The 27,312-nt window shown below is 31.7% G+C and overlaps 2 protein-coding genes across 4 annotated transcripts; one reads left to right on the top strand and one right to left on the bottom strand.

Annotated features, from left to right (window-relative positions):
- Positions 1 to 7,192: 7,192 nt before the first annotated feature.
- On the bottom strand, positions 7,193 to 17,843 carry LOC125070183 (protein PRRC1-like). Of its 3 annotated transcripts, none has more exons than XM_047679914.1 (11): positions 17,710 to 17,843; positions 14,669 to 14,916; positions 13,750 to 13,913; positions 13,536 to 13,645; positions 13,306 to 13,424; positions 12,712 to 12,858; positions 12,144 to 12,246; positions 11,635 to 11,805; positions 11,246 to 11,426; positions 10,561 to 10,732; positions 7,193 to 7,282 (listed from the first exon to the last, which is right to left on the bottom strand). In XM_047679914.1, the coding sequence occupies exons 2-10, from the start codon at positions 14,685 to 14,687 to the stop codon at positions 10,610 to 10,612; spliced, it is 1,137 nt and encodes a 378-aa protein (XP_047535870.1). In that variant the 5' UTR covers positions 14,688 to 14,916; positions 17,710 to 17,843; the 3' UTR covers positions 7,193 to 7,282; positions 10,561 to 10,609. The 3 variants fall into 3 exon arrangements, with proteins under 3 accessions (XP_047535870.1, XP_047535869.1, XP_047535868.1); XM_047679913.1 differs by lacking the exon at positions 17,710 to 17,843 and adding an exon at positions 15,475 to 15,533; XM_047679912.1 differs by lacking the exon at positions 17,710 to 17,843 and adding an exon at positions 15,108 to 15,429.
- Positions 17,844 to 18,012: 169 nt separating this feature from the next.
- LOC125070184 (sorting nexin-2) lies at positions 18,013 to 26,170 on the top strand. The gene is made up of 10 exons (XM_047679915.1): positions 18,013 to 18,214; positions 18,766 to 18,876; positions 19,819 to 20,062; positions 20,501 to 20,686; positions 20,857 to 20,978; positions 21,057 to 21,263; positions 21,487 to 21,603; positions 21,737 to 21,856; positions 23,827 to 23,979; positions 24,896 to 26,170. Exons 1-10 carry the CDS (start codon positions 18,125 to 18,127, stop codon positions 24,944 to 24,946), a joined length of 1,401 nt encoding a protein of 466 aa, XP_047535871.1. The 5' UTR covers positions 18,013 to 18,124; the 3' UTR covers positions 24,947 to 26,170.
- Positions 26,171 to 27,312: the final 1,142 nt, after the last annotated feature.

Raw genomic sequence — 27,312 nt, 5'->3', positions numbered from 1 at the left:
AAGGAAAACATTCATCCCCATCAAGTGACTACATTCGATCCCCATGAACTCGAAGCATTTTTTTTCATTATAACTACTATGACATATTAAGATACATATTTTTTAAATACATAATTTTATAATTAATAAAAATGTAATTACTAACATATATTTATTTTTTGCAGAATAAAGAAAGTCGAAAACAATAACACGGAAGCTATTTATATTGCGTAAGAGTTTAATTTTATCGATTGTTTATAATAAGAATTAAAGTTATGTATGAACTAATTTTAATAATAATAAAAAAAAGTAAAGTCGTAACAAAAAAAATGTAATTGTTGTGAACCAGAGAACTAGAATATTTAGAAGTGTCATTTGTACGTAATTCATAAATTTTTGTAACGTCCGCCATATTGGATTGAATATAGCAGCAATTCAAAAATTGTGCATTGTCATCGAGATTAAATATGTGTGCCAACTTTCAGCTGAAAGTGGGTGTAATATTTATTCCAAGATTCCAGGACATATGTAATAACATTAATACATACAAGTGAAATTAAATAAAAAAATTTAAAAAAAAATTAACACTAAATGTTTTTTTTTTGTAGTACTAAATATAAATAAAAATATTTTAAGTTTAATTAAATCAGTTTTATTTTTTAATCATTTTCGAATAACAGTCAAAAGCAATACAAATAATACTAATATCCTACCTATTTTTATGAGATTTATGATTAAACCTATTATGATTAAACCTTTCATTCATCAATGATTCAACCAAATCCAAATTGACAACATTTTTTTCTAGTAAATATTTAGTTTTTTTTTATTTTTTAAATTGAATATATATTTTTTCTTTATGAACCAATATTAATAAAACGAACAAATACTACGCTATATGTTACCCCACGGTCACTACACTACAGATTTCGAACACTTACGATTTTATTATATAAATAGATCATTAAACTTTTATAAAATGTTAAAAATTGGTATGTTTCAATATTTAGTATAAGAACTAATTGTGGTATAATAATATAAATAATAGAAAAAAAAGGTTAAAACTAACTGTCTATTTTATTGTATACAAAATATAAATAAAAATATTGTAAGTTTAATTGAATCAGTTTTATTTTATAATCATTTGTTAACTAACATCGAAAGAAATAAAAATAATTCTGTTGTCCTATCTATTTTTTATGAGATTTATGATTAATCTTACGTCGCTCGGTTTGGCGCCATCTATTAGAATATTTGGGCGTAATCTCGTTACCTCGCTTAACCCTTAGTACACGGGCTTGCCGTTTTTGTCGATTTTGTAAGTGTGTGCGTGCGATTCTCAAGGGCACTTAGCTCTTGTAGTCCTCTTAAGTATCTACTATACTCGCAATGGAATTCACGATAAGAATATTCATGTTCAAAATTATAAATCATTTCAGAAGTCGATTAAACTGAAAATTTCCGTAATGATGACCGTAATAAAAACCCAGAATATTGGACATTTAAGCACCTTACATGAAATACTCATAGATAGGAATACAGATTAAGATGAAAAATTATTATTTTTATAATATAATATATTCTTTCTTGAAAATTTATGTAAATAATATGTTAATAATATCGGTAATTTGTTATAAACTTAATTTGAAAACTGATTTATTAAAATAATGTCTATATTTAACTTTATTATAACAATAGCAATTATTTTTTAATTTCATTTTGGGCCTTATTTTATTCTGCGTTCGACAGTTAAATATAACAATGACAATAATTTCAACTATTCTATACTTAATAAAAATAAGTAAGATACTATTTTTCAATGATTTATTATAGACATTTTTATAGACAATAAAAGAATAATACATAGCGAGCCTTGTGTTTTGGTTGTTATCTTAATATTATCATTTACACTTTGTTCATCAAAATATATTTATTTGTGGCAATTATTTAAACGCTGCCGTAATGTGAACACTCACTGTCGGACAATATAACTAATTCAAGGTCGAGTAGCGTGCTGAGAAGCGAGGTGTGTGTATCTATGTGTTCGCCTTAATATCTTTGAATGGATAAGACCACCCATCACATATTCTACCACCAAATAGCAATATTTAGTATTGTAGTGTTCCGGTTTGAAGGGTGAGTGAGCCAGTATAAGTACAGGCACAAGATACATAACATCTTAGATCACGACGTTGGAAGCACTTTGGTTATGTCTGGAATGGTCAATATTTCTTATAGTATGTGGCTGATGGCCATTAGGAGAAATGAGTTCTAGGTCAAGACAAACTCAGCGAAAATCCGACTGGATGCAGAAAGCGTACAACTGAGACTTCGAGCAAGCATTAATATCTATTTGCTGATGATGACTATTTTACCAATGACAAAACTATTGATATTAATTAAATACCCAAACTTTGAAATAATTCTGTTGCAATAAAAGTCACAGTTATCATATCAATTATTTTGATCACTCGGTGGTTTTCATTATTTTTAAATGTATTGCTAAAACTAAAAGTACCTATTCTGTACATTTGCATCTCTTAATAGCAGTAGCTATTAGGACACAACTAGGTTTAATCGCTTACGACTCATTTTCACATCTTAATAATTTGACTAAACTAATTTTGGCAGTGGTCCGAGAAACGTAATCTGTAGTAGTAAATTACGTTAATTAAAGCATTATTATGCTTTTGCAACATTAATCGTATTAAATTAAATATAATGTTGAAAAAAATATTTACTATATACTTGCGTCTTAACTGTAAAAGAAATATAAAATCTGACATTCTATTTTTTATTCATTAACAATGGCCTCCTATCTTATGACATAAGATTCATAGAAAAGTAAGATTCACAGATATAATAATAGTGACGCGACTAAAGAAGTTTCACACTTCAAGCCCATAGCAGACGGCCGTTGCGCATGCGCCCGTCATGAGCATGTCGGTGACGCGAACCTATAAGATTTTCCTCTACCAAAAAGTGCCTATAGAAGTTTACGCTTCAATAAATATTTATCAGAGCCTACCTAGCTATGTTTACAACGACGTACGTTCTCCAAACGCAATACACCTGCCCAGACGCTAAATATTCATCAGCCAACATTATGTCTTAAAAATTAAGGTATTATTTTGTACCATAATAATGAGATGATGATGATGTCCTCCTAGCATGATATGAAATAAAATTAAACAAAGATACTTCTTGAATTAATCGTCCCTTGCCGAATAATATGAAAGAGTGTATAATTCAAATTCGTCCATTTCAAAATGTCATGTGGATAGATAAAATTTTGAAATGTTCGAAGTCAAAGGTTTGGAGTTTATTCCATCTCACTGCTCCGCGTAATGTATAGTCAATACTCATAGATATGTATCCATATGATGCAAATCTTCTCTAAGCATGTCAAGATTAGTTCGAGTGTTCTTACTTATTTCCTCAACTGTTATGGGTAAATAAATATTACTCAGAATTTTGTTTGTATTAAGAACAATGTAACCACTAGAAGTAAGTTTATTATCTAAAACCCTATATTAATAAGGATATCATATAATAACTCGTATATGGCCTCATCTTAAGGTATTCCATAAAATTCCGTCATATTTTTTAAAAACAAATCTATTATCTATATTTGTAAATAGTTTATTGAATCTTTATCCTAAATACCTAATGGAAGTTGCTGATAATGTAAGCCAAAAAGTTCCTATACACTGACACTGTGTAATATAATACAAAAAAAGCTTTAACTATATAATTTATGTTTTATGGAATTTATCATTCATTTAAATCGATGCGCAACTATACAACACTACAGATTCATATAAAAGACTTAATAGGTAGCCGGAGGCATCGCAATCGAATCGAAAGGTATTCGTTGTCGTTTCCTATTTTCTATTGTAATAACAAAATGATTCAGTTGTGTTCGTCCGAAGTTAGAATGACATACCATTGGAAACTAATCGTAACTGTTATAAAGAATTGGCACCCAATTACAATTCAGCTTAAGTTTATTTATGTAAGGAATAACATCGGGAACGTATCCCAACCGTTATTAGTAATAACTTTCAGAAAAATTATACTAATAATAGACCATCTTATTCTGTTAGACAATTCACAAAGTTACAAAATAGGAAGCTTATTGCCAATTATTAATTTTTAATACCACTTACAATGACAATAATTTTGTATCAAAGATGGATAAATCATTCATAAATTATTTTAAAGATACGCGACGATAACTGCATCAAATGAATGGATAGAATCGTTATTTAGCTTGAGGTTTATCTTTAAGCCAACTTCCGCTACTTAAAAATACAAATGCACGCGATAGTATTTGATATTTTGAAAAACATATGACTAAACTTAAAACTGAAATTCAAAGTATTGTCCAGTGAACGACTAGGAATATATCTGATTAGTTAATAGAAGTAGTAATTTTCTATAGGAACATTTCAATGAATTTGATTAGAGAATATCTATAATCTATTCCAGATGTCGTTGGAATAAATAATTTTGGACTTAGTCTACAGACGACGTGGATGAAGAAAGAAACAATGGATGGATTGTGTGATATGATTAGAAAGAGTGTTACTTGTGAGATGACGTCAGACAATGGAAGAAGACATGCTGCGCCGACCCCAAATAAAATAGGACTAAGGGAAGATGATGAAGACTACAGTAAAGCATTTAATGTTTTAATATAGATTAATTAATTATCTCATTGCTACATTAAAGTTTTACGGTTACTATAATATTCAAGGTCCATGGCCTTTGTTTCTGGTATAAATGGAAGCTCCTACAAGGTCTAAAGCTTTAAAAGTTAAAAAGGATGTTATCTAAGGCTCTATTCTTGGACCTATTTTGTACTAAATTTATACGCCAGACCTATAGAATGTGAAAAAACTCGTTTAATTAACATGTATGCATATGATACGCAGTTATTTTTAAACTTTAATTGTCATATGCAAATTATATCGATAATATAACTACATCTATTAAAAATATGAATTATGATGTTTTTTATATTTATCAGCGGTCGAGAAATCACACGCTATCATTGAATCCACAAAAATATACTTATTTCATGTATTGCACAGGGCAACATCTGCTAAAGCTTGGATATTTTTATAGATGGTCATCCTTTAGCGGAGTCTAAACTAATAAGGAATTGTGGAGGGCAGTTTGAAGGATCGTTACGTTCTCAAGTCAAAATGTTTTTTGGGGCTAAGACCTCTTTTGAGCGAATCGGTAAAATCTACTAGACTCTCGAACTTCTTGTTTCATTCTCCGTTGCTTTAGCATAATGTCCTTTATGGCCCCTGCTTATGTTAAAAGACCGAAAGAAAAATACAGAGCGTGCAAAATACAGAACAACATTAAAAGAAACCTTTCCACCAAATTGATTACATTCATAATATCTACTTATCTTTTTTATGTGTTTTGATAAATAAAGTTCCTTATTATTATATTATTTATTAATAAAAAATAAATTCATATTTAAAGTACCAGGATATACGAGACTACAGACATGGAATTAGTGTTATGATACAAACGATCTTATACTGTAAAAAACTTTCAAAATTGGAAGGGACCGATATCCTTTTTAAAACCATCCCAACCGTATCAAAGACAATGCGATTATGACATAGACTATTTTACAACTTTTTAGTAATTTGACACATTCCGGTTATTAAAAATATATCTTTTTTAAAATAATCCCAACCGTATCAAAGACAATGCGATTATGACATAGACTATTTCACAACTTTTTAATAATTTGACACATTTTAGTTATTAAAAATAACAGCTTAAATCGGAATGTAGATAATACCGAGAATAACAAATCAAATTACATAATATATTGACGATATGTCGTTAATTTTTTTACTGCAAACTTTATGATAATCCTCTAAAACCTTGTCTATTGGTGTTTCTTAAAAAAAAATTTACCGGCGTTACTTTAATCGTTGGTCAGGATGATTAGTTTATCTTTTCCTATCATCCTTGATTTGATATTCGAATGAATAAGACAGCATTTAACTGATCATCCCTTCACCAACATTTATATAGTCTAATCCAACTACAAGAGAACGAAAGCTAAGTAAACAACTTATTTTGACATCAAATTGACGCGATATCATCGAGAGCTTAAATATTTATATTTATTATGGATTTTCAAAAAAAATATCTTTTGAACGTCGATGAAGCTTTTATCAGAACTTAGAAAGTAAAATTAAAGTGGACATAAGTAGTTAACCAGAATAGTATTGTATTATAAATAAAAATATATTCATCAAGAACACTGAGCCGAGATGGCCAAGTGGTTAGAACGCGTGCATCTTAACCGATGATTTCGAGTTCAAACCCAGGCAGGCACCACTGAAATTTCATGTGCTTAATTTGTGTTTATAATTCATCTCGTGCTCGGCGGTGAAGGAAAACATCGTGAGGAAACCTGCATGTGTCTAATTTCAACGAAATTCTGCCACATGTGTATTCCGCCAACCCGCATTGGAGCAGCGTGGTGGAATATGCTCCAAAACCTTCTACTCAAAGGGAGAGGAGGCCTTTATTCCAGCAGTGGGACATTTACGGGCTGCTAATGCTAAAAAAAAAAGAACACTGTTATTAGCGAAAAAATTGATGCGTTTTTAGCAAATCGCATGGAATACGCCAATCTAAGGTTTCTTTATCTTTATTCCTTTTTCGAATGGAATAGATAATAGGTATAGCCGTTAATATATAACTGACTAATTCAAAAGCTACTAAATTTTATCATTTAGATTGAGATCCACTGGTGGTAGGCTCATAGTACATGTTAAAGATCAAATGACATTATGCCAAATAATCATTTAGTTTATCATTTCACAGTACATTTTACCGCAAAACAGCTTACTGCTTTAATACTTAGTATTTTAGTGGTCCGGGTTGAAGTGTGACTGAGCCAGTGTGACTACATATCATCTTAGTTTCCAAGATTGGTGCGCATTGCTTATATGAGAAAATATTTGTTACCATACTAAAGCCTATTAAGGTAGTAGTGACCACTTAACATCAGGTGGACCACTTCCCATCAGGAGGCCCAATCTCAAGTACAATTAACAAATCTCTTGTCTATTGTAGTTTATAGATGTATGTGACAATTAAATATTTATATTTTCTCTCTAATATAGATTCTATAAGCAACCATGTCAGGATAAATAGAAGAGTAATGTTTATTCTTTATGATATACTTTTAATTCTTTAATTATATTACAATATAGATACTTATAAACTAAATAAGTAATTCTTCCCTTGTGCCAACCTGAAACAATAATATAGGATATAAATTTACACATAGAAAGCAATAATAACAATATATAGTAATATTATACGAACGTATTTCTGTCAGTTTTAAATTTGGAATGAAGCAAACTTGAACTCCAGGAAAGAACATGGGCATTTTTTGTGCATAACTCTTGACGATCAATCCCTAAAACGCGGAAGAAATCGTGGGCGACATTTAGTACGCGATAAAAAATTAGGCACCGATAAGATTATTTTTGCGAAATTTTGCTTCTAGGCTAGTTCGTTGCATCCCACAATTTAACGAAAAATCATTCTAAACAAACGAGGCAGTCAAAACCTCAATATGTGATTATAATTTCAAATTCAATATCAAAAATATATTTAATCAGATAGGCTAATCTAAGAAAAGTATTTGTTTTTATTGAATTAATATTAAATACTAAGATAATACAATGGCTTAAGAAAGCTAAAAGTAATACAACCGCGCTTATGGTTAGCTTGATAAGAAACACGATTTACATCAGTCACGTATAGATACTGGACTATAAGTAATCACCGAGCCGAGATGGCCCAGTGGTTAGAACGCGTGCATCTTAAACGATGCCACTCCATCGGTTAAGATGCGTTATGTTGATATGATGGGTTCAGGAAGGCAAGCACCACTGAATTTTCATGTGCTTAAATTTTTTTTCAATTCATCTTGTGCTCGGCGGTGAAGGAAAACATCGTGAGGAAACCTGCATGTGTCTAGTTTCAACGAAATTCTGTCATAAACGTACATTCTGTAATCCGCATTGGAGCAGCGTGGTGGAATATGCTCCAAACCTTCTCCTCAAAGGAAGAGGAGGCCTTAGCCCATCTTAAAGAAAAAATTTCACCACCTGTTCAAATAAGTATCAGGCACCAGGCCAGTACTTAAACCTAGGGAAATTAAAGGTCGGTTATAGGGTCAATACCCTATATATTTTTATGATGGTGTACGGTATCGCTGATAATCGACCTTAAGAATATAGCTGATTCGCGGAAAATTCAACAAGACGTCAAATTCTACATTTATGTATAAATATACGGGGATAAATTTGTGAATAGTATTTTTGAAGAATTTTAAGAAATTAACGTAAAAAAACGATTACTTGCGAAAAATATATTTTTTATTAATTAAATATAAAATATATTAGACTAAATCATAAAAATTTAATTTCATAATCCATAACTTATAATTCAACATAAAAAGACACTTCTATTAAAATATGTAAAAATTAAAATATTTAAGTAAGCTCTTAAAAACACCTGAACCATTTCACGATGTAGATTCTAATGAAGTAGATCTAAATGAACCCTCAAAAGTCAGTAGTTGCTCTTCTCTACAATCCACATCACATCCACAATAAGTATATTAATCAACCCAAGCTCATTTAATATATATGAAGTTTGATAAAATATCGATTAAAAAAATAAAATGCGTAAACTTTTCACAAATTTTAAAAACATTTTACTTATGGCCTATTAAAGAATATTAGCTTCCTTTAAAATAATTAACTCTCGCGACGTCCTCGTTGTGGCAGTTTGGCTATGTTCCAAATTGAAGGTTATCGGTTTTTGCGATTATTACGAACATTTAACAAGCTATATATTGCATATAGCTTTAATAAAGCTGTATTGTGAGGATAACTTTATTAATAGCAGGTTTGTTTTTAGCGAGACAAATTTGATGAGATCCATCCGTCTCGACTTCACACGTGTAAGAGCGTTAAGAGATGGTTAACACATGGCATTTCTTTACAAAATAATGAGTTTTAAATAAATATTATAACATAAACAATATCATATCAAAAGATCTACCAATCCGCATAGTACGTTTATTTTATCTATGGTGATGTCGTCCTGACTGATTTTGACGACCAATCTCAAAGGAGAACCGCAAACGATTCGGGACATATTATTGTACACAAGTGCGTGAGCAAACAACAGAAAGTGTGGGAACGGAGAACGCCAGGTGCGTTCTCTCTCATAATCCGATGGAACGGCAAATCCGACACGACCGGAAAGAATTCTGACGCAGAACCTGACTTGTTGGTCGTGCTAAAAATCTTTAAATAGAAAAAAAAACAATAACTTTTTATCAGCCCGACCCAGGTGTACCAGGTCGCTTAACTCAGCACCTCGGGATTTACGGCCTTATATCTAACCACTACACCAAAAATTGAGTTTGATTTTGAGTTTTATTTGTACATATATTATCAAGAGGAGTTTGTTTGAATGTTTAATCTTCGGAACAAGATATCTAATTTTAAAAAAATCTGTGCATAAATTATATTCGTATCACAGAAGTTTCTTTATTTATTAAATTGCATTATAGTTTATAATACAGCACAATTCCACCTAACTACATATATGCACTTTAATTTTGACTTCCAAAGTCATACAAATTTCGCCGACATTCAAAACGCATTCTCTTCACGAATTCATAATGACTACCTGTGATACTCAGACCCGACCAATGATATCGCATCATTTCTATGTCGAAGTTATTTATTTGTCTTTACTCCACCCGGTGATAGGAAACGGTTATACTATGCGAATACAGTATTGGTCCAAATTCTAAAAGACCCATTTTTATATTTACAGAAAACATTTACAACAATCTACTGAGGAAGACTCGATTTCGATTCGCATGGATGTTATACGATGTAATTTTTGAAGTCCACCCGTCTGCACTGTGCTAATGCATCGTACAACAAAACCTCCATATTTTTTGAAGCTTTTATTTCAATATCTTTTAAAATTTCTGAAACTACAGGTGTGAATTTTTTTTATGAAATAGGTACGCAGGGGGCAAATGTGGTATCTTGGTAAGTGGTCACCACCGCCCATAGACATTAGCGCCGTAATAAATAACCACTCCTTACATCACAATAATGTACCACCAAATTTGGTAGCTAAGATGCTATGTCCCTTGTGCCTGCAGTTACACTGGCTCACTCACCCGGCAAACCGAAACATATTAATACTGAGACGGAAAACAGAGACCATGTATCTGAAAGCTTTAAGTCGTTTGTCTTGCGCTTGAGCTCTCTCCTTCGATAAAGTCAGATTGCCATCCCATCTGATTACGAGAATAATGAAATCGGGAACTCACTACGTATGCGAACAAAAACACTCTATGTTATCTATTATAACTGACGTTAGTCTCTCTTGAGTATGATCGTTGTGACTGAAATCGTCCAGGCAAACACAATTTCTAAACATTAATAAAACTTCTAGAAGAAATTCTCTAAATATACACATACTTACATGAAATTAATATAATCTCCGATAAAACTTTAACTTCAATTCCAACATTTTATGTCTCAGCGGCAACTGCTAGCAGTTTCTTATATGAACCCGCGAGTGATCTAGCTGCGAACAACAATATTTCCCTCCGTGACACTCCCGTTGTCGCCTCGTGCCATTGTGTGTGTGGAACCTGAATTAATAGAAAAAAAAATTAAGGAAGATTAAAAAAAAGCAACAGATGTTCATTGAAACCTACCGCGCCACTTTTTAGTACCTACTATTACGTCAGAGGACAAAATTTGGTATTGGGAATGCACTTCCATTTTAATGGCTCTCAAAAACTTTTCTTACTTCTGTAAGCCAATTGTGTCCAAGTAATAAGACATTGTTTAGATTTTCAAAATTTTAAATAAAAGTGGCCCCAAAATGTATCCCTGTGGAACACTCATTTTTAGAACAGACTGAAAGGACGTTCTTCATCCAATCAATAGTAACTCATTGAATCCTTTGACAGATTTCTCCGTAATGTTACACCTTTTAGAAACAATCAAATCGTAAATTTAAGAATACATCAATAGCATTCCTTTCCTATCTCCCATGCATATATAATCCTGCAAAGCACTATTCCAGCACCAGTTGCGAATAGGAAACAAACAGTCTCAATAGAAGGATGTCAAGGAGATGCTCGTGTGTAGTGGGTGACCTGCAGGTTGGTGGCCATGATGGAGCCGATGGTGAGGCAGTAGCCGGTGGGCGCGGGCTCGGCGCCGGCCGCGCGCGCCGCCGCCACGGCCGCGCCCGGCACCGGCGTCGCCTGCGACTGCAGCTGCAGCTCGATGCCCAGCGACGGCTGCGTCAGCACCAGCAGCGACATCTCGTACCATCTGTATGAATCACATTCATGCAAGTGATCATATTTTTTTTATAACATCCCTTTCGATGTCGTATGATCAGCGCGTGATCATAATGCAATCCGAACTTTTAGAAACGAGACGCGTATCAGCTTGTTTTAAATATATTCCAGATTTCTGAATTTAAAAAAAGATTATATGCTGTATAATCATAATCATTTTGGTAAGTGTATAGTTTCACCTGTCAGGCACAGTCTCCTGTATGAAACCCTCTATAGCGACTATCGGCACGTTGTTGGTGAGCTCGTTGTGTTCGGAGCGCACGTACGCGATGCGTTGCTTCGCCGCGGCGTAAGCGGCCGCGTAGCCGACGGGCTGAGCCGCGGTCACGTCACTTTGTGCTGCGTGACCGCTAAAAAAACAAATATTCATTACAATGAAAATTATATAAGACATTATGTAACCAGTTGCAAATGCGCAAATCTGTAAGTAAACAAATATACCCATAATTTGTTTATTGAATGAGACATGTTCAGTTATTAACTTGGAAATTATTGAAGGATAAGTTAAATGTCAATATAAAATTGGATTCACTTAAGTGTTTTAGCTGTGAAGGTGGGTGTAACTTTCAGACAGACAGAGTCATAGAAACAATTGCTGATATTACTGAATACAATTCATATCATCTTTAAAAAACCTAAAAAGTATATTATTATTAACAAAATGTGCCATTATAAAAAAAATACTTGCATGACTGTTGCTTTCCCGAAAACAGTTTGAAAAGCCTCTCTAACTGGTGAAACCTTTACTTCTTTATCTGAAGCTACAACTATGCATAGATCACCTCCACTCCCTGTAACATTAAAGTATACACTTAAATTATACAATTATTAATAAAAAAAAAAAAACAAAATTTATTTATTAAATTAACTATTTACAATTAATTATTATTAATTAAATATTTATGTTATGAATCTTTATAATCATAACCAAAACTCTAGGATATTCTAAATAAAATCTACCCAAAACCGAAACCGATGTTTTTGCATAGTGCTATATTAATAAGTCACATTAATATATTTGATTTTTTTTCATTCACAAAGTCTTAATAATCTAATATCCATTACCGAAACTATTTGAAACAATCGGATAATCCGAATTAATTTTGTATCCATATCTGAAATTGGTAAAATATTATTCTTATATCCGTATCCATATCCAGATTAAAATGCCATGTCCATAACATCCCTATCAATTATAATACTGATAAACTAATAGGAGTATGAAAACAAAAACTATTTTTGAAAAAATAACATACTTAAATACTCTTTCATTTGTGGATCAAGAGTTGTGATCATTGAGTCAACTGAGCTCTTAGCTTTTTCAGCTACTCTCTGCAATATACCTCCGCTTGAAACTGCACCTTTCATCCAAGTAAGAATTCCACTTCCAGGCATTACATCCCCTAGAAAGAACTTTTTTATTAAATTATTCTAATAATTTAATGCAAAATTATGAATTTCCCCTAACATATCAGCATGCTTGAATATTCTTTTAATTTTTATGTTATATAGTCAGTAGTAAAATATCAATATATTATCATTGAAATTTTATTTATATTTTGGATTTATATTGAAAGAAGGCAACATAAACATATAGTATATGAAGGAAGAATTTAAAAAAAAAAAATAGTTTGACCATAGACAATAGCAGTGTTCAATAATTTGTCATCATAAATATAAAATTAAGTTTTCTCTACTATAACCATAAGATAATTTAGTAATGTTAAATAAAATTTAAATTACTTATCACAATATTCTTATAATTTAATATTTTTTATTGAAAACCTACAAACAAAACGAATATTATCTATTCATTAAAATATATATTAATATGAGAGACATGAACATACCCAGTTGATCAATTTCTGAAATTGATTCAGGTAGAGACTCCGGGGATAATGTAGTCAAAGAATCCTCTGGAGACCGGATCGGTAAAGTCGGCTCTCCTTTAGATAATGGAATAGCTGGACTACAAAATAAATATATTCACATTTGAAACTTAAAATACACTTGAAGATATAGCAATATTTATAAATTCACACAATTACAACCTCATTGTTTCAATAATAATATTATTTACCTAAACTTCTCTGGACTCTCTGGTGATTGTTGAAGTGTTGGCTTTGTTTCAACATCTTGATTAGCTTGTGTTACTGGTACTGGTGATGATACTGGCACTGCCTGCGGAACCTTTAACAGAGTCACAAACAATTTGTTGCTCCTTAAAAACAAAACTTTTAAATAAAGAACACATATCATTTTAGGAGACAACAATCATGAAATATATTATTTACCACTTCAGGTTTCTTAGGAGCTGGTGCGGCTGATGTTGGGACTGTAGTAATAAAATTTGGAAGTTCAGTAGGCGGTGCGACGTTTGAAAGGAGATTGCCACTTGTAGCAAATGACGGAGCTGCCGGTATCTTATTTCTTCTATCAACGTTGCTCATGATTACACCTTAAATTTTAAAATAAAACAAATAATGAAATAGGAACGGCACTAAACATAATACGACATGATTTACAAAATATTTATAAGCATATTTGACTTAATTAATGTGTGTCTTTAAATACCAAAACTAAGCTATTACAATCATTTATCAAATTGATTATATCGAGAAATACAAAATAGAAATACAAATTAAAAACACCTAAACGACGAATTGATGAAAATCAACAAAAAATTGTTGTGACAGATATCTATCAAAGAGTATATAAAGTATATAATTTAATTGAAATGAAAGAAATATTAATAATATTTAGAAAATAATTAAAATTTAATGTTTGAAATGACATAAAATGTGAAACTGTAAATTAATATTTTTAATAGTATAAGAAATAAATAAATATACAAAAACTAAATGTTACTTATTAAGAAATTGTATTATTAGATATGAATATGAATGTCATTACTTAAGTAGTGTTTTTTTTTTGCATTTCAGCAAAAAGAAATTTTAAAATATGAAGAAAGAGAAATAAAGGGAGTTTATTATTCAATATGCAACCTCTTTAATGTGATACTATAGAATAAGAATTTTGTGGAATACACAGGCGTTTTAAGTTCAAGATATCTAGATGATCTTCAATCTCTACTATACAATTCACATGAGAACTTATGTGCTTTTTAAAGTAATTGGAGGAAAACAACAGTAAAGAATTTAATTACTATAATTTAAATAAACACATACTTCGTTTTAACTTTAATTTACATACCTGAGTCCTTTTTCCTCATTTCATAAAAGGACTTAACATGTAAAGGAAACTCATTCAAAGTATCATCAGATAAAGGTGGTCTAGTAAGCTTCACAGTTGGCACTGCAGTTTTAAGTAAACGATTTCCTTTGGTATTGAAAAACTCAGGCACAAAATGAGAACCACATATATACTTTAGCTCATGCAACTTCTCAATCGGCAAATGAATTAAATCTTCATCACCAGTTGCTTTCACCCATAATCGGCATCTGAAAGCAGCATTTATACGTTAAAGTAAGGGTAGCATGCTTCTAAGTTTACTTTTCATAAGTCGGTTCGATTCAAATATACGACCAGATACTTAAGTTTTTCTATTGTAAACTTGTAAACATTAAAATGTTAGATGTTTTGATAAATTTAATAATGTTTAGACATAAAATAAATATGGTATTTAACTTACTGATCTGGGTCTAAAGGAAAACTTGAAAGGAGCGTGTTAGACTTGGGTAACTTTCGCAAACCACAAATCGCACACTTCCTATAACTGTAATGTCGTATATTCTCCATTACAATACAATTAGTAATCAAATAACACAGTTATTATCAATAAAAATAAAATTTAAAAATACACCGAACTTCACAAACATGTTGTCAAATTCGAAATGTCGAAAACAAACATGTTGTCAAATTCGAAATGTCGAAAACAAACATGGCTGTTCTCTGTAACAAACTACCAACATTCCGAATGATTTTTATTTTTGTGTTGGCTACGGATCCATACGGTTCTCGATTCCGTTCTTCAACTAAATTTAAACTTTATTACGTACGTAATAAGGTTAAGATTACGTTGCTTTGCAACGTTTTCGACCATTTCTTAGAAACTGTCGCCGCACTGATATCTATTCTGCCCTCCTAATTGAAACAACCGTAAATGCACAAAATATGATTTCGAGATAACGGCGCTTAAAGTTTTTTACGGTAAATTGGGTGTCAGTACTATAGTTTAAGAAAAAAACAATATTTCTTTATTTTATGGATAGTAACGACCCTTGTCTTTAAAGTAGTACTAATTTTAATGAGATATAATCATTTGTTTATTTTTTAAATAGCAAATAATCTTTATGTGTAGTTAATTTTAATTTTATAATGTATAATGCCTAATCGTGAGTGCCGTATGTGACGGGGTTCCGGTTCTCATATCTAGGAATTGATGTTACGGTGTTTAACAAATAAACATTTCTAAATATTTACTAGCCATAGAAGCGGTAACTGTACTCTAACTAATTGCAAATCAGTAGCAAAAAAATATATTTAAGTGTAAATAAAAATCTTTAACAAGTTTTCTTTATATGGATTTATTACAAAACATAAACAAAAACTTAAACTTTTACTTCTTAAGTAATTAACTAGTGGAAGGCACTTTTGAAATCATATGGTTTGAGTCTCATTTTTTTGGGCGTCTTCTTTCCTAGTCTCTATCACTTGGTCTTGTACATATATCTGTATTTAACTTTTGACTTTTAATATTATGATTATTATTGTGTGCCTCTCTAAATCTAGTGTATTTCTCTTGATTCCGTGTTTCCTCATTTTTAGTCATTCATTCTTCATTTTGAACATCTTTATTATCATGTGTCTGCTGGTTTGCATCCTCGGTATTTTTTCCGTGTCTTATTTGCACCGGGCCCACAGTCATTACTTCCTTCCTCAATAAATGTTTTCCATTCATATATGATTTTGATCTCTTTACTCTCTATTTTCATCATCTAAACCACTCGTTTCATTTGCTTCAGAAATATAATCGCTGTCTTTGTCATAACCTGAATCATAAAAAATATCAATATTTGCATCAAAAACCTTGTGACATTCTAAATCTATACCGGGTTGATTGAAATATTGATATTATTTTCAACAAATTTGTATCTTATATATTATTATATTGTATAAAATTTCATATTTACTTGCATGATATGGGCTCCTTTTGAAAGGTTTTTTAAATATTTTTTTAATATCAGTTGATTTAGTTTTGCATAATGATGAATTATTTTCTAAAATTAAGTTGTTTTTGTTTTTTTCTGTGTCTACCTCACTAAGTAAGATAACATTGGCCTTAATTTTTAAAGTAAGTATTCGGCCTTGTCAGTCTTGGGACGCCATTTGACGGCAACAAAAATATAATAATTTAATAACAGTAAAGTAAGACATTTGAAAGCAATGTTAATAATATGTAAAACGGCAAAAGTAATAAAGGATTTTATACAAGTTCTTATAGACTTGCTATCACACTACACTATCACCAACAAAACATATCATGCTACATTTAACATTCATGCCAACTAAATACAATCATATTAAGCACTTACATTCAAAATAAGATAAAATAATTTAATAAAAATATTTGTTGAATTGGCTTAGAAGCATTGTATAAATATTTTATTATATAAATAATAATAAATATTAACTTACGTTTCCCGCGCCTCACACACATACAACCCACGAACTCTGGCGATACACTTAGCGCATAACTCAACCCCTCGCGTTTTAAAACCAATAATTTTACTACATATAACAGCCGTTTAACCGCGTTTACGGTTGTTATATTTAGAAAAAAATAACAAATAGGTTATTGCTTACTAAATACGACAACGGTAAAGATCAAATACCCTTGTTTTCAGTAGTAAATAAGTGCGGTAATGAGTCCTATCATTATGCAAAAGGACCGTAAGTTGTTGTTACTGTTTTTATGTTTAGTATTAGCCTTGCACAGTTGATGAATGTAGTTCAGATATCAGCGGTATATCATCTTACGGCCTTTATATTTGGTATACATTTTTAACGAATGATCAAGCTCATTCAAACATTTTAAGCATAACAAACGTAGGCGATCTTACGGTATTTAAATTTAGCAACAAACATAAAAATATGTAATTACGGCGCTTATGCTAAACATTATCTCGGTTTCTGTAAGTTTTATCAAAAACATAATAAAGAAGAGATTGTAGATCTCATCACGCTGATTCCGAATCAAGTATTAACTCATTTTTCATAAAAATCGTACTTACGGTCGTCTCAATTAGGAGTATTGACAAAATTGACATATTCTGACAATTCCGTGCTGTTGACGTGTCTTTTTACAGATTTTTAAAATCTTTCAACAGCTTCGTTATTTATTTCATTTGATTTTCTTAAATGTATATCAAGTAAAATCCTCAGATAAAAATTGGCATTTAAAAGATTTTTATACCAGGCATTAAACATTTGTTGTAAAACGGTACGTTATAACATTATCCGATGTTTGGAAAACAAACAAATAATAAATCTGTACGAATGACGAATCTGTCATTTGCGTTGAAATGAAATGTCATTCAAGCCATCACGGTTCGTTTCGGTTAAGTTATCTCGCTGTTTTCAGAATTGATTTAGTAGCGTTAAAACATTCTACAGTTTTCTGAGGATTTTTATTAACTTCTATACACCATGTCGGAGGCATCCGATGCACCTTTCAGCACTGTTGAGATCAACAATGAGAGTAGAGATGAAGAAGATCTCTTCGCTTCGGCGGTCCAGGTATCTTATAGGAATCTGTTTTATTTCGCTCGCATCCATCCGGCGTTCACCAGGGGCGTTACCGTCCCCTAAACGCCCCATTGTGTACAATAATTTTTACGATTTATCCCAGCCTTGATAGATACGAATTTGAAATTGATAGTGATAAATAGTTATTTTTTAATAATTACCCGATAATTTGATTACCAATACCTACCACGTATTTCTTTTATCGTTGATTGTATTGTGAGCTATTAAAACTTGTTTGTTAGTTCACCTTGATAAAGTACATATTTTTATATGAATATGCATATTCTAGTATTATCAAGTTTAGTTCAATGCACTGATGTTGCATCTCAGACCAGCCTAACAACTTTGTTTACAACTTGTTTAATATCATCATGTTTCGTTTTGTATACTTGACTACATTATTATGAATAATGTGATGCAATAACATTAAAGAGTACAAACTTAATTAAATAGAAACAAACAAATCATTGCTTGTAATTTTGAATAAAGGATAATTCACCTAGAAAATATATAATATAATGTGTGTACTTGGTATGTTTTAGGAAGTCAGTCTAGATCCAGATGTTAATGGTGCTCAAGATAGTTTAGACAAGGCAACTTTAGGGGATATAACATCATCACCAGCTATGATAAGTAGCCCGGTTATGGAAGAGGTATGTTTATTATTTAGTTTGAAATATATATTATAATAGTGAAAAGCAAAGATTGTATTGTGTTGTTGTAAATCTTTCTAGATACTAATTAAAGTTATTTGAATATATATATATATACTTAAGCTATTATTACACTTAATAGTTATTTTAAATATTTTTAAAATAAATATTTTATAGCCTATTTCAATAGGAGTAGTAAACAAACAACTTTGACATTGAAATGTCACAATATCATCGGCCAAGTTCATGAATAATATATATACTGTGGTATTCATTATAAATTAGTTTTGAAGTAAGAACCTTTAAAAGTACAATTAACTATAATTGTACTTTTAAAGATTAGTTTTGTAGTATAAATAGAAATATATCAATTACAATCTCTTTGTTTTGTATTGGGATTAGGAAATTGTATTGACTAGGTTATAAATACTTATTAAAAGATGTCTGTAACATCAATAAAATGTGCAGTTTAATTATTTTTATTTTAAAATTTATACCTATAATACTAGGTATACAGTTAAATTATATATGAGGCTCATCATTTACGAAGATAGTGTACTATGATAATAATATTCTATTTAAAAAACATGACAAACTGATTATACAAATTAATGTTATATACGCTCAGGAAGAAAAGCACTTATTAATTTCATCAATCATAATGATTGAACACAAAAAAATTAAAGACTTATTAATTTCATCAATCATAATGATTGATGAAATTAATAAGTGTTTAATTTGAATCATTTTTTATTGAAAGAATAGATAATATTTTATGTGATATTTAATACTATAAAATAAATAGGTATATTTGATTCTTTACAACAATTAGCGTTTAACAAAGATAAACTATTATCTGAATCGTCATTTTTAAAATAGAACAATTTATATTCAATGTTAATGTTCGCCTAACTTTTATAGATTTTAATTTTTAATTTACAGATAGCAACAGAGCGTGCAAATAATATAATAATAACGGTAACAGAACCTCAAAAGATTGGAGAAGGCATGAGTTCATATGTAGCTTACCGTGTTATAACAAAGACGAATATGCCAATATTTAGTCGACATGAATTTACAGTGCTACGAAGATTTTCAGATTTTCTAGGTCTCCATGAAAAGTTAAGTGAAAAGTATCTTCGTTCAGGCAGAATTATACCTCCTGCACCAGAAAAAAGTATTGTTGGTAAGTTTTTTTTTATGGATGAATTTTTATTTAACGGGCATTTTTTTAAAATTTGTTATACAAAGTTTAATGTACTCTCGTAACCTGATGGGACGGCAAATCTGACTCAATATAGCTCACATATGTATATTAGCTTAGACTTAATTCAATTCTTAAATAGACATACAAAACAGATAATCAATTGCTCTACCTGCTTTAAAGGTTAGTGATGAGACCCCGTAGATCATGGGTCGAAATGGCTTGAAGTCGATTGTTATATTTTCATCTATGAAGTCATTAGTTTTATAATAACTATATAATCTTTAACTGTGTTTTTGAATTTTATACCATAGGGCATTTTAAAACGCTTATTTAAAAGCATATATCTCTTAAAAAAATAATTACTAACCTAGTTTACTCAGGTAATGTTATTGGTCTAAAATGGTAAATATATTTCAGGAACAACAAAACTAAAGATGACATCTACACCGTCCACGGAAAGCGCTAACGGCACCACAAACTCAGCGGGAATGCAGTCGCAGTTCGTGGAGCGGAGACGCGCCGCCCTCGAGAGATTCCTCAACCGCGTCGCACAGCACCCCGTTCTATGCATTGACCCTGACTTCAGAGAGTTTTTGGAGTCCGGTAAGAATAATTTTATATTTATCATTCTGATTTGCATCTATAGCATCATCACTAGATATTAATTTATCGACCTTAATTTTATAATTATAATACGCATTTAATTTTTTTTTAAACGTGCCTAATATTTTTTCTTTTTAAAATTAATTTTTAACCAACCTTTACTCCCTCAGATACAGAACTACCGAAAGCTACGAGTACGTCAGCCCTGAGCAGCGCAGGCATGCTGCGTCTGTTCAACAAAGTGGGCGAGACCGTCAACAAGATCACGTACAAGATGGACGAGTCCGACCCGGTATTTAGTGCAATTTCAGTTCCATTGCCTCGCGGAAGTCGACTCGTCGTCTCGATAATTTGTAATAATACAAAACAGTGGTTCGAGGAGCGGTGCGCGCGCATCGAGTCGCTGGAGAGCGGGCTGCGGCGGCTGTGCGGCGCGTGCGAGGCGCTGGCCACGGAGCGGCGCGAGCTGGCGGCGCGCGCGCACGACGCGGCGCGCGCCGTGGCCGCCGCCGCCGCCGCCGACCCGCACGCGCCGCTCTCGCGCGCGCTCTCGCACCTCTCCGACCTGCACGAGAAGGTAACGCCGCCCGCCCGCTTATTTACGCCCTCTTACTTTTATCTTTATATGATACCGGTGTATCTGAGCTGTGCAAATTTTTTATTAGTACAACGATATTTCCTGAAAGAATAATAGCTAAATTTATTTGTATTTTACTCTAGTAGTGATCGTGTAAAAGGTCGTCTTTCAATTTGTTTTAAACTCACTACATACTGCACTCACTACTCACTACATTTTACAGATCGAACATTTAAGGAATGAGCAGGCAAACACTGACTTCTACGTTCTGACGGAGCACATCAAAGACTACCTCGGATTGATTGGAGCGATCAAAGATGTCTTCCATGAGAGAGTTAAGGTGAATTATTGTGCCATGTTTTTTTACTGTTAGGAATAATAATATATGTGTAAATATTACTCTTGTACGTGAAAATAAATAAAAAACAAATATTATATTATATTAGTATTAAAAGTATATTTTGAACATCCAGGTTTTTCAAAACTGGCAACACGCGCAGATGCAGCTAACGAAACGAAGAGAAAATAAGGCTAAAGCAGAACTAGCCAATAGACCCGAAAAAATGGAGCAGGCTGCTAACGAAATTATTGAAGTATTTACTTTTTCATATAATTAAATAAATTTAATCAAAAACTTTGACTCCAGAAAAATAATACCAAGCTTTTCCTGGGTGTTGTAAGTCCAATATTCTGATCTGAATAATATATCTATCATAATTTATTATTGTGATAGATAGCCTTAGGGCAAAAATGGAACAATTACGAAAACAGACAGTTTTTTGCTTATTTATGACAATTACAAATGTTTTAAAAAATGTTTAATCAAAGAGGATTTACTATAAAAGACGTAATTTAAATAAGATCCTTTGTTCTGCCGCGAAATCCAATGGGGTCAGGACTCACTATTAGAAATTTATAACACATATGACACTGCCTTATCGAGATCGTCATACGCGGCTGTTTAAGTCGGTGATGCTAAACCGGTATTGTATTAAAGCCGTCTTTTGCAACGACCAGGAATAATGCTGAAGGCGTAGTCTGTTCGTGTAGTAGCTTTGGTGGTCGCCCTTAAAGAGCGTTTAGTCGTCGCTTCTCAATTTCTGTCACTTTTAAGCTTGTGTGCGTGTAACTGCGTATGCGCGTATAATCACAACTACTATAGTCAAGCCTGTCGATATATAGCGTCATGCTATTACATCATTTATTTCGTACACATTTTCTATGGGTTTTATTTTTAATTGCTTAGAAAATAAAATGACCAACGAATGGTAATAAATTACTGAAATAATTATAATAAATTGGATATACACACATGACACAGTTAATATATATAAAAAATAAAAATTTGCGTAGAATAATAAAATAAATAATAATAAAATCGATTGTCACTCAAAGTAACCGTAAAATTCCGTATTTGAAAGTAACGTATGCTTTTGATTTCTTGTTTAAATTAAACTATCAAATTTTGCCGTCAAAACATTTAGTCCAACATTTTTATGTCACGAAAATTCTACAAAAAAAATATCCATCCTAGCCTTTAAAGACACTGGTAGTCTAATTATAAATGACAACTAAATTATGAGTTCATAAATAAATACAAGAAATTAAAGACACCAAGATCTTTTTTTATTATTTAAGGCAGTTGGTACGGATCTGATAAATACGTGGTACTTCATTCTGAACAAATAATAATAATAAAAAAAATTGAATTAAAAAGCTTTTTTTGAAGTCGTATTGTGTATTTGGCCTGGTTTTCATTCCTTTTCGTCTCGAAAATTATATAGGAATACCATTTTTTTAAAAAACATGCATTAAAAAAAAATCATCTATCTGTAGTGTTTATGTAGGATTTTTTCAATAGATTATATTAAAAAGAGACTTAACTTTTGTACACTATTTTTTGTTTAAGTAAATGATACTGATAAATATTTGGTTCACAATCCCTTTAAAAACCTCGTGAATACGGCTAATGAGGCATAAACGCTCTTAAGCGTCGTCCCTTTGTAGCAACTTGTCCATTACATCGCGGATATGGTTGGTGATGTTGATAGTTACTGACAATTGCCTTTGCGACCTCGATAGAATGTTTATTTTTTAACCGACTTCAAAAAAGGAGGAGGTTCATTAATAAATATAATCTATTGGCTGTAGTCACTTGTCACGCCCCATCAATCTCTGATATTGCTGGTAACAGAAGGTTGGCAACTATCTTTACCTAGTTGGGTTAGGATTAGTTGTTGGCTTGGGTGTTGCACTAATGAAATCTATGAAACGTAGTTTGTCTTATTATACATATCGAACGCTACAGTTTTTGTCGTTCTCTGTACGATATGAATGTATTTGTAATATGAGCAATAACTTCAAAGTATAAGCTAGGAATTGAAATCAGTCTGAACACTGAATAGAGTAAATTCATTACTCAGATCATTGAAAAACCACGTAAATAAGTAATGGAATGTCCGAAAACTTCGTTGCGTATATTGTTGTTTTATTATTATTATTATTAATAAATAAATATATTTTTAAATCTTTATATCAGAATAAAATATCTATCATATTTCAGTGGGAATCGAAGGTGGAGCGCTGCCAGCAGGAGTTCGACTCGATCTCGCGCGTCATCAAGAAGGAGCTGGAGCGCTGGGAGGAGCTGCGCCTGTCGGAGCTGCGCGCCACGCTGCTGCGGTACCTGCACGACCACATGCAGCACGAGGCGCAGGTCACTCCTTACTCACACGATACTCGCTAGTCAAGTCGAAACACGACAGGACAAAACCCAAATAAATATTTGACATCAAATTGACGCAATATTCATTGGTCGAGAGTTCGAATAATCTATGTTTAATATGGATTTTGAAAAAAAATTGCCTTTTGAACGTGAAATGGATATAAGTAGTTCAGTGGTATAGTGTTGTAATTTTTAAAGAATTACATAGTTTGTAAACATATCCTGTGAACTGACAAGCACAGAAAGAAATATAAAGAAAGAAATATAAATGTGTTATGAATTAGGCACTGGCTTTGTAAGATTATTAATGGTTCTTAGAATTTTATTACGACTACAAAGAAATTCAAATTTCTCCATTTAAAATATGCTGATAGATGAGGCCTACAGGTGAATTATAATATTATAGTTACGCCAAAAAAATATCGGTGACCTATTGAGTTTTCCATGGTATTCCCAAACCTTTTTATGGGCTAGCCAAATGTAAAACCAATCACAATATTTCTTAGGCGCTCTAATTATTGTCTACTAGTTCTCGTTCGCCAAGCGGTAGGCTTAAAAAAATTAAAGTTTATGCCAATTTTCATCAAATTCGGTTCCAATGTTTGGCCTTGAAAAAGTGACAGACAGACAGAGTTACTTTCGCATTTATATTATACAATTACAATACATTTATATATGTACAATGAAAAAGTGATCTATAATAGAAATATGTTCCGCTGATAAGTCTGTCATCCTAAAAGTGCACTTAGTACTATAATTATTTTTATTTATTAAATATAACTACGTATTTTTGTAATTGTTTTAAGAGTGTTTAGCTAAGCAAATCTATGTCAAAACAACGATACTTGTAAGAGAAAAACCCTCGCATGTTGTATGAGTAATTGGTAAGATAATTCTTGAATTCCAGGCGATCCGTTACTGGGACGCGTTCCTGCCGGAGGCGCGCGCGATCAAATGAGTGGCGCGCCGACGGCCGCTCCGCCACCGCCGCACGCCACCCTAGCACCTCATGTTTCGCCGTTATCTTTGCACCGTTAAATACAGATTATACATTCACATTGGACAGATATGAGCTGAACTTTGTTACGAATTAAATACCATCATAAACGTAATGATGCGATTTTTATCAGTTTCATTAAACACACGACAGTGGCTCGGAATGACAATAATAACAAAATTTTGGGAATTAAGTCACACGAGATACAAATGAGTTGGAGTCGTTTGTTTTTAACGGTGTAAATTTGAGATGGCGCTAGTGAATCGATAGACATGTTAATTCGTATTATAATCGTTCAACTCTGTCGTCCCATTTATTGGCTGGTTCACATCGGATATATCTATAGGATAAACATAATGAATATATGTATAGTTAGTTAGGATAAAGTAACATTACTGCCGCCGGTAACGACCTTGACTGGACTTTGTTATACCTGTAAATTGATGAGCATAAGAAAGGGATGTCTATAGAGAAGTCGAAATTGAATCCCCCGGTCGGACCAATAAAAGTCATTGGATTTTTCTGTAGAGATGTTCTTAGTAGCAAGCCGGCGTCTGAAATATAGGAATATGTACCCCGTGCTGATGGCTCATATCCTTTAGAGAGCCAGCTGTGACTGAAACCGTTCAGGGCATTAAATACGCTTGAGCCGCAATATGAAATACAAATGTTATTTACTTTTGTTGCTGATGGTACCGATTCCGTTATCTCTTAATTAAACCATTTTCTATTTATTAAAGGATATTTAAAATGCAACCATACAGCCATGACTTCAATTTTTTTTTTCACGCAAATTATTAATATTTATAAGGAAACAGTGTTTAAACATAAAATAATACACTATTTTTTATCAAAAAATATGACTTTGATACTTTATAACTGCTCAATATGTATAAGAAAATTATATTCAGTAGTTTTGGAACATCACAATCATAATTAAAGCTGATATTATCCGGTGTGAACTAGCCTTAAAATCTTTTGTTTCCAATATTGTTTTGTTTTAATTTTAATCAATGTATGATTTGGGACTTCATACGCATTTGTATTTTAAATTGATCTCTGTAATAATGTAAATAAGAGATAATATGGTGTCAAAAGTATTGTAAAAAATCTGACCAAAAAAAAGAGGAAAGACGCATACTAAATTAAAAGTTTTAAAATTAATATAAACAATTGTTTAACTTACGGTGATAGAAATAAGGTTCATTTTTCATTATTATTTTAACTAGTGGGCTATAATACTGCTACTTAAAATATTTATCCATAGATAAAGCTAGATGTAATGTAAGTAATAACTTTTTTTTCCGAATTAAAAAAAAAATGATGTGTGCGTCTATTCTTGTACAAGTGTGTCTATAGGCTGTGTCTTCGATAATAGAACAATTAATTCGTTCATAACAAGTCTGATTCCTTTTGTTTTGTATTATGTTGTTTTACGTTTACGTCTTCAATGATGAATGATGTGATGATTCTTGGCGGTTTCTCCTAAAACGACGCTGATTGCTTGCATAAGCAACTTTTTCTATCGCTACTTCCATATCAATTAAGTTTATGGAGAGATATTTATGTATTTAATCGATTTCGCTCGATTGGTCGTAATTTTTTTACGATGTTTTTTTTTTTATATTTAGCAAATTATTGCACATATTTCAGTCAATCGTTTTTGGTACTGAATTTTATAGATTTGAGAATTGAAAACTGAAATTACCTTAGTTATATTTATCTGGAAATTAAATAATCAATATATAGAAAGGAAAAATACATGTATGTTTGTATGTTATTTTATTTAACTGCTGTTAAATTAAAGATCACACTTCTAGATGTTTAACAGTAATAGTAAACTGAAGAAATGAATCGTTAGATTTTCAAATAAAAAATGCTTAGTGAAATCATAAATTTAATCCATAATTGCTCTCGTAAATTAGCAATAATGACACTTTCGTGGGAAGCAACGTCGTCGTTTCAAACGTTGGCCAATTAAAAAATAATTTTAAGGTTATATATAATTATTGTTTATCTGACATTAAATATATTTTGTTTGAAGTAATTGTTACAATAATTATATTTTCACAGCTTTGCTTTAATGCACAAGTTTTAATTCATAAATAAACTGAAAAAATAAAATAAACGAACCTCCCATCACATGTCCATAAAGTGGTGAATAATTATCGTACATGTAAAGATATTATGATTATTTATTGTCGGTATAATGTTCGTGCGACAATTACTTTAAATTTTCTTTGTATTTACGTTAATTTAAGATGATAAATTTTGTTAAAAACATCTATATTTTTATATCTGTTTTGTTCTAAGATACGTATTATGTA

The sequence above is a fragment of the Vanessa atalanta genome, chromosome 17 (assembly GCF_905147765.1).
Source record: "Vanessa atalanta chromosome 17, ilVanAtal1.2, whole genome shotgun sequence".
Classification (NCBI taxonomy): Eukaryota; Metazoa; Arthropoda; class Insecta; order Lepidoptera; family Nymphalidae; genus Vanessa; species Vanessa atalanta.
The sequence above is the reverse complement of the archived record's forward strand: the minus strand, read 5'-3'. Positions and strand labels throughout refer to the sequence as shown.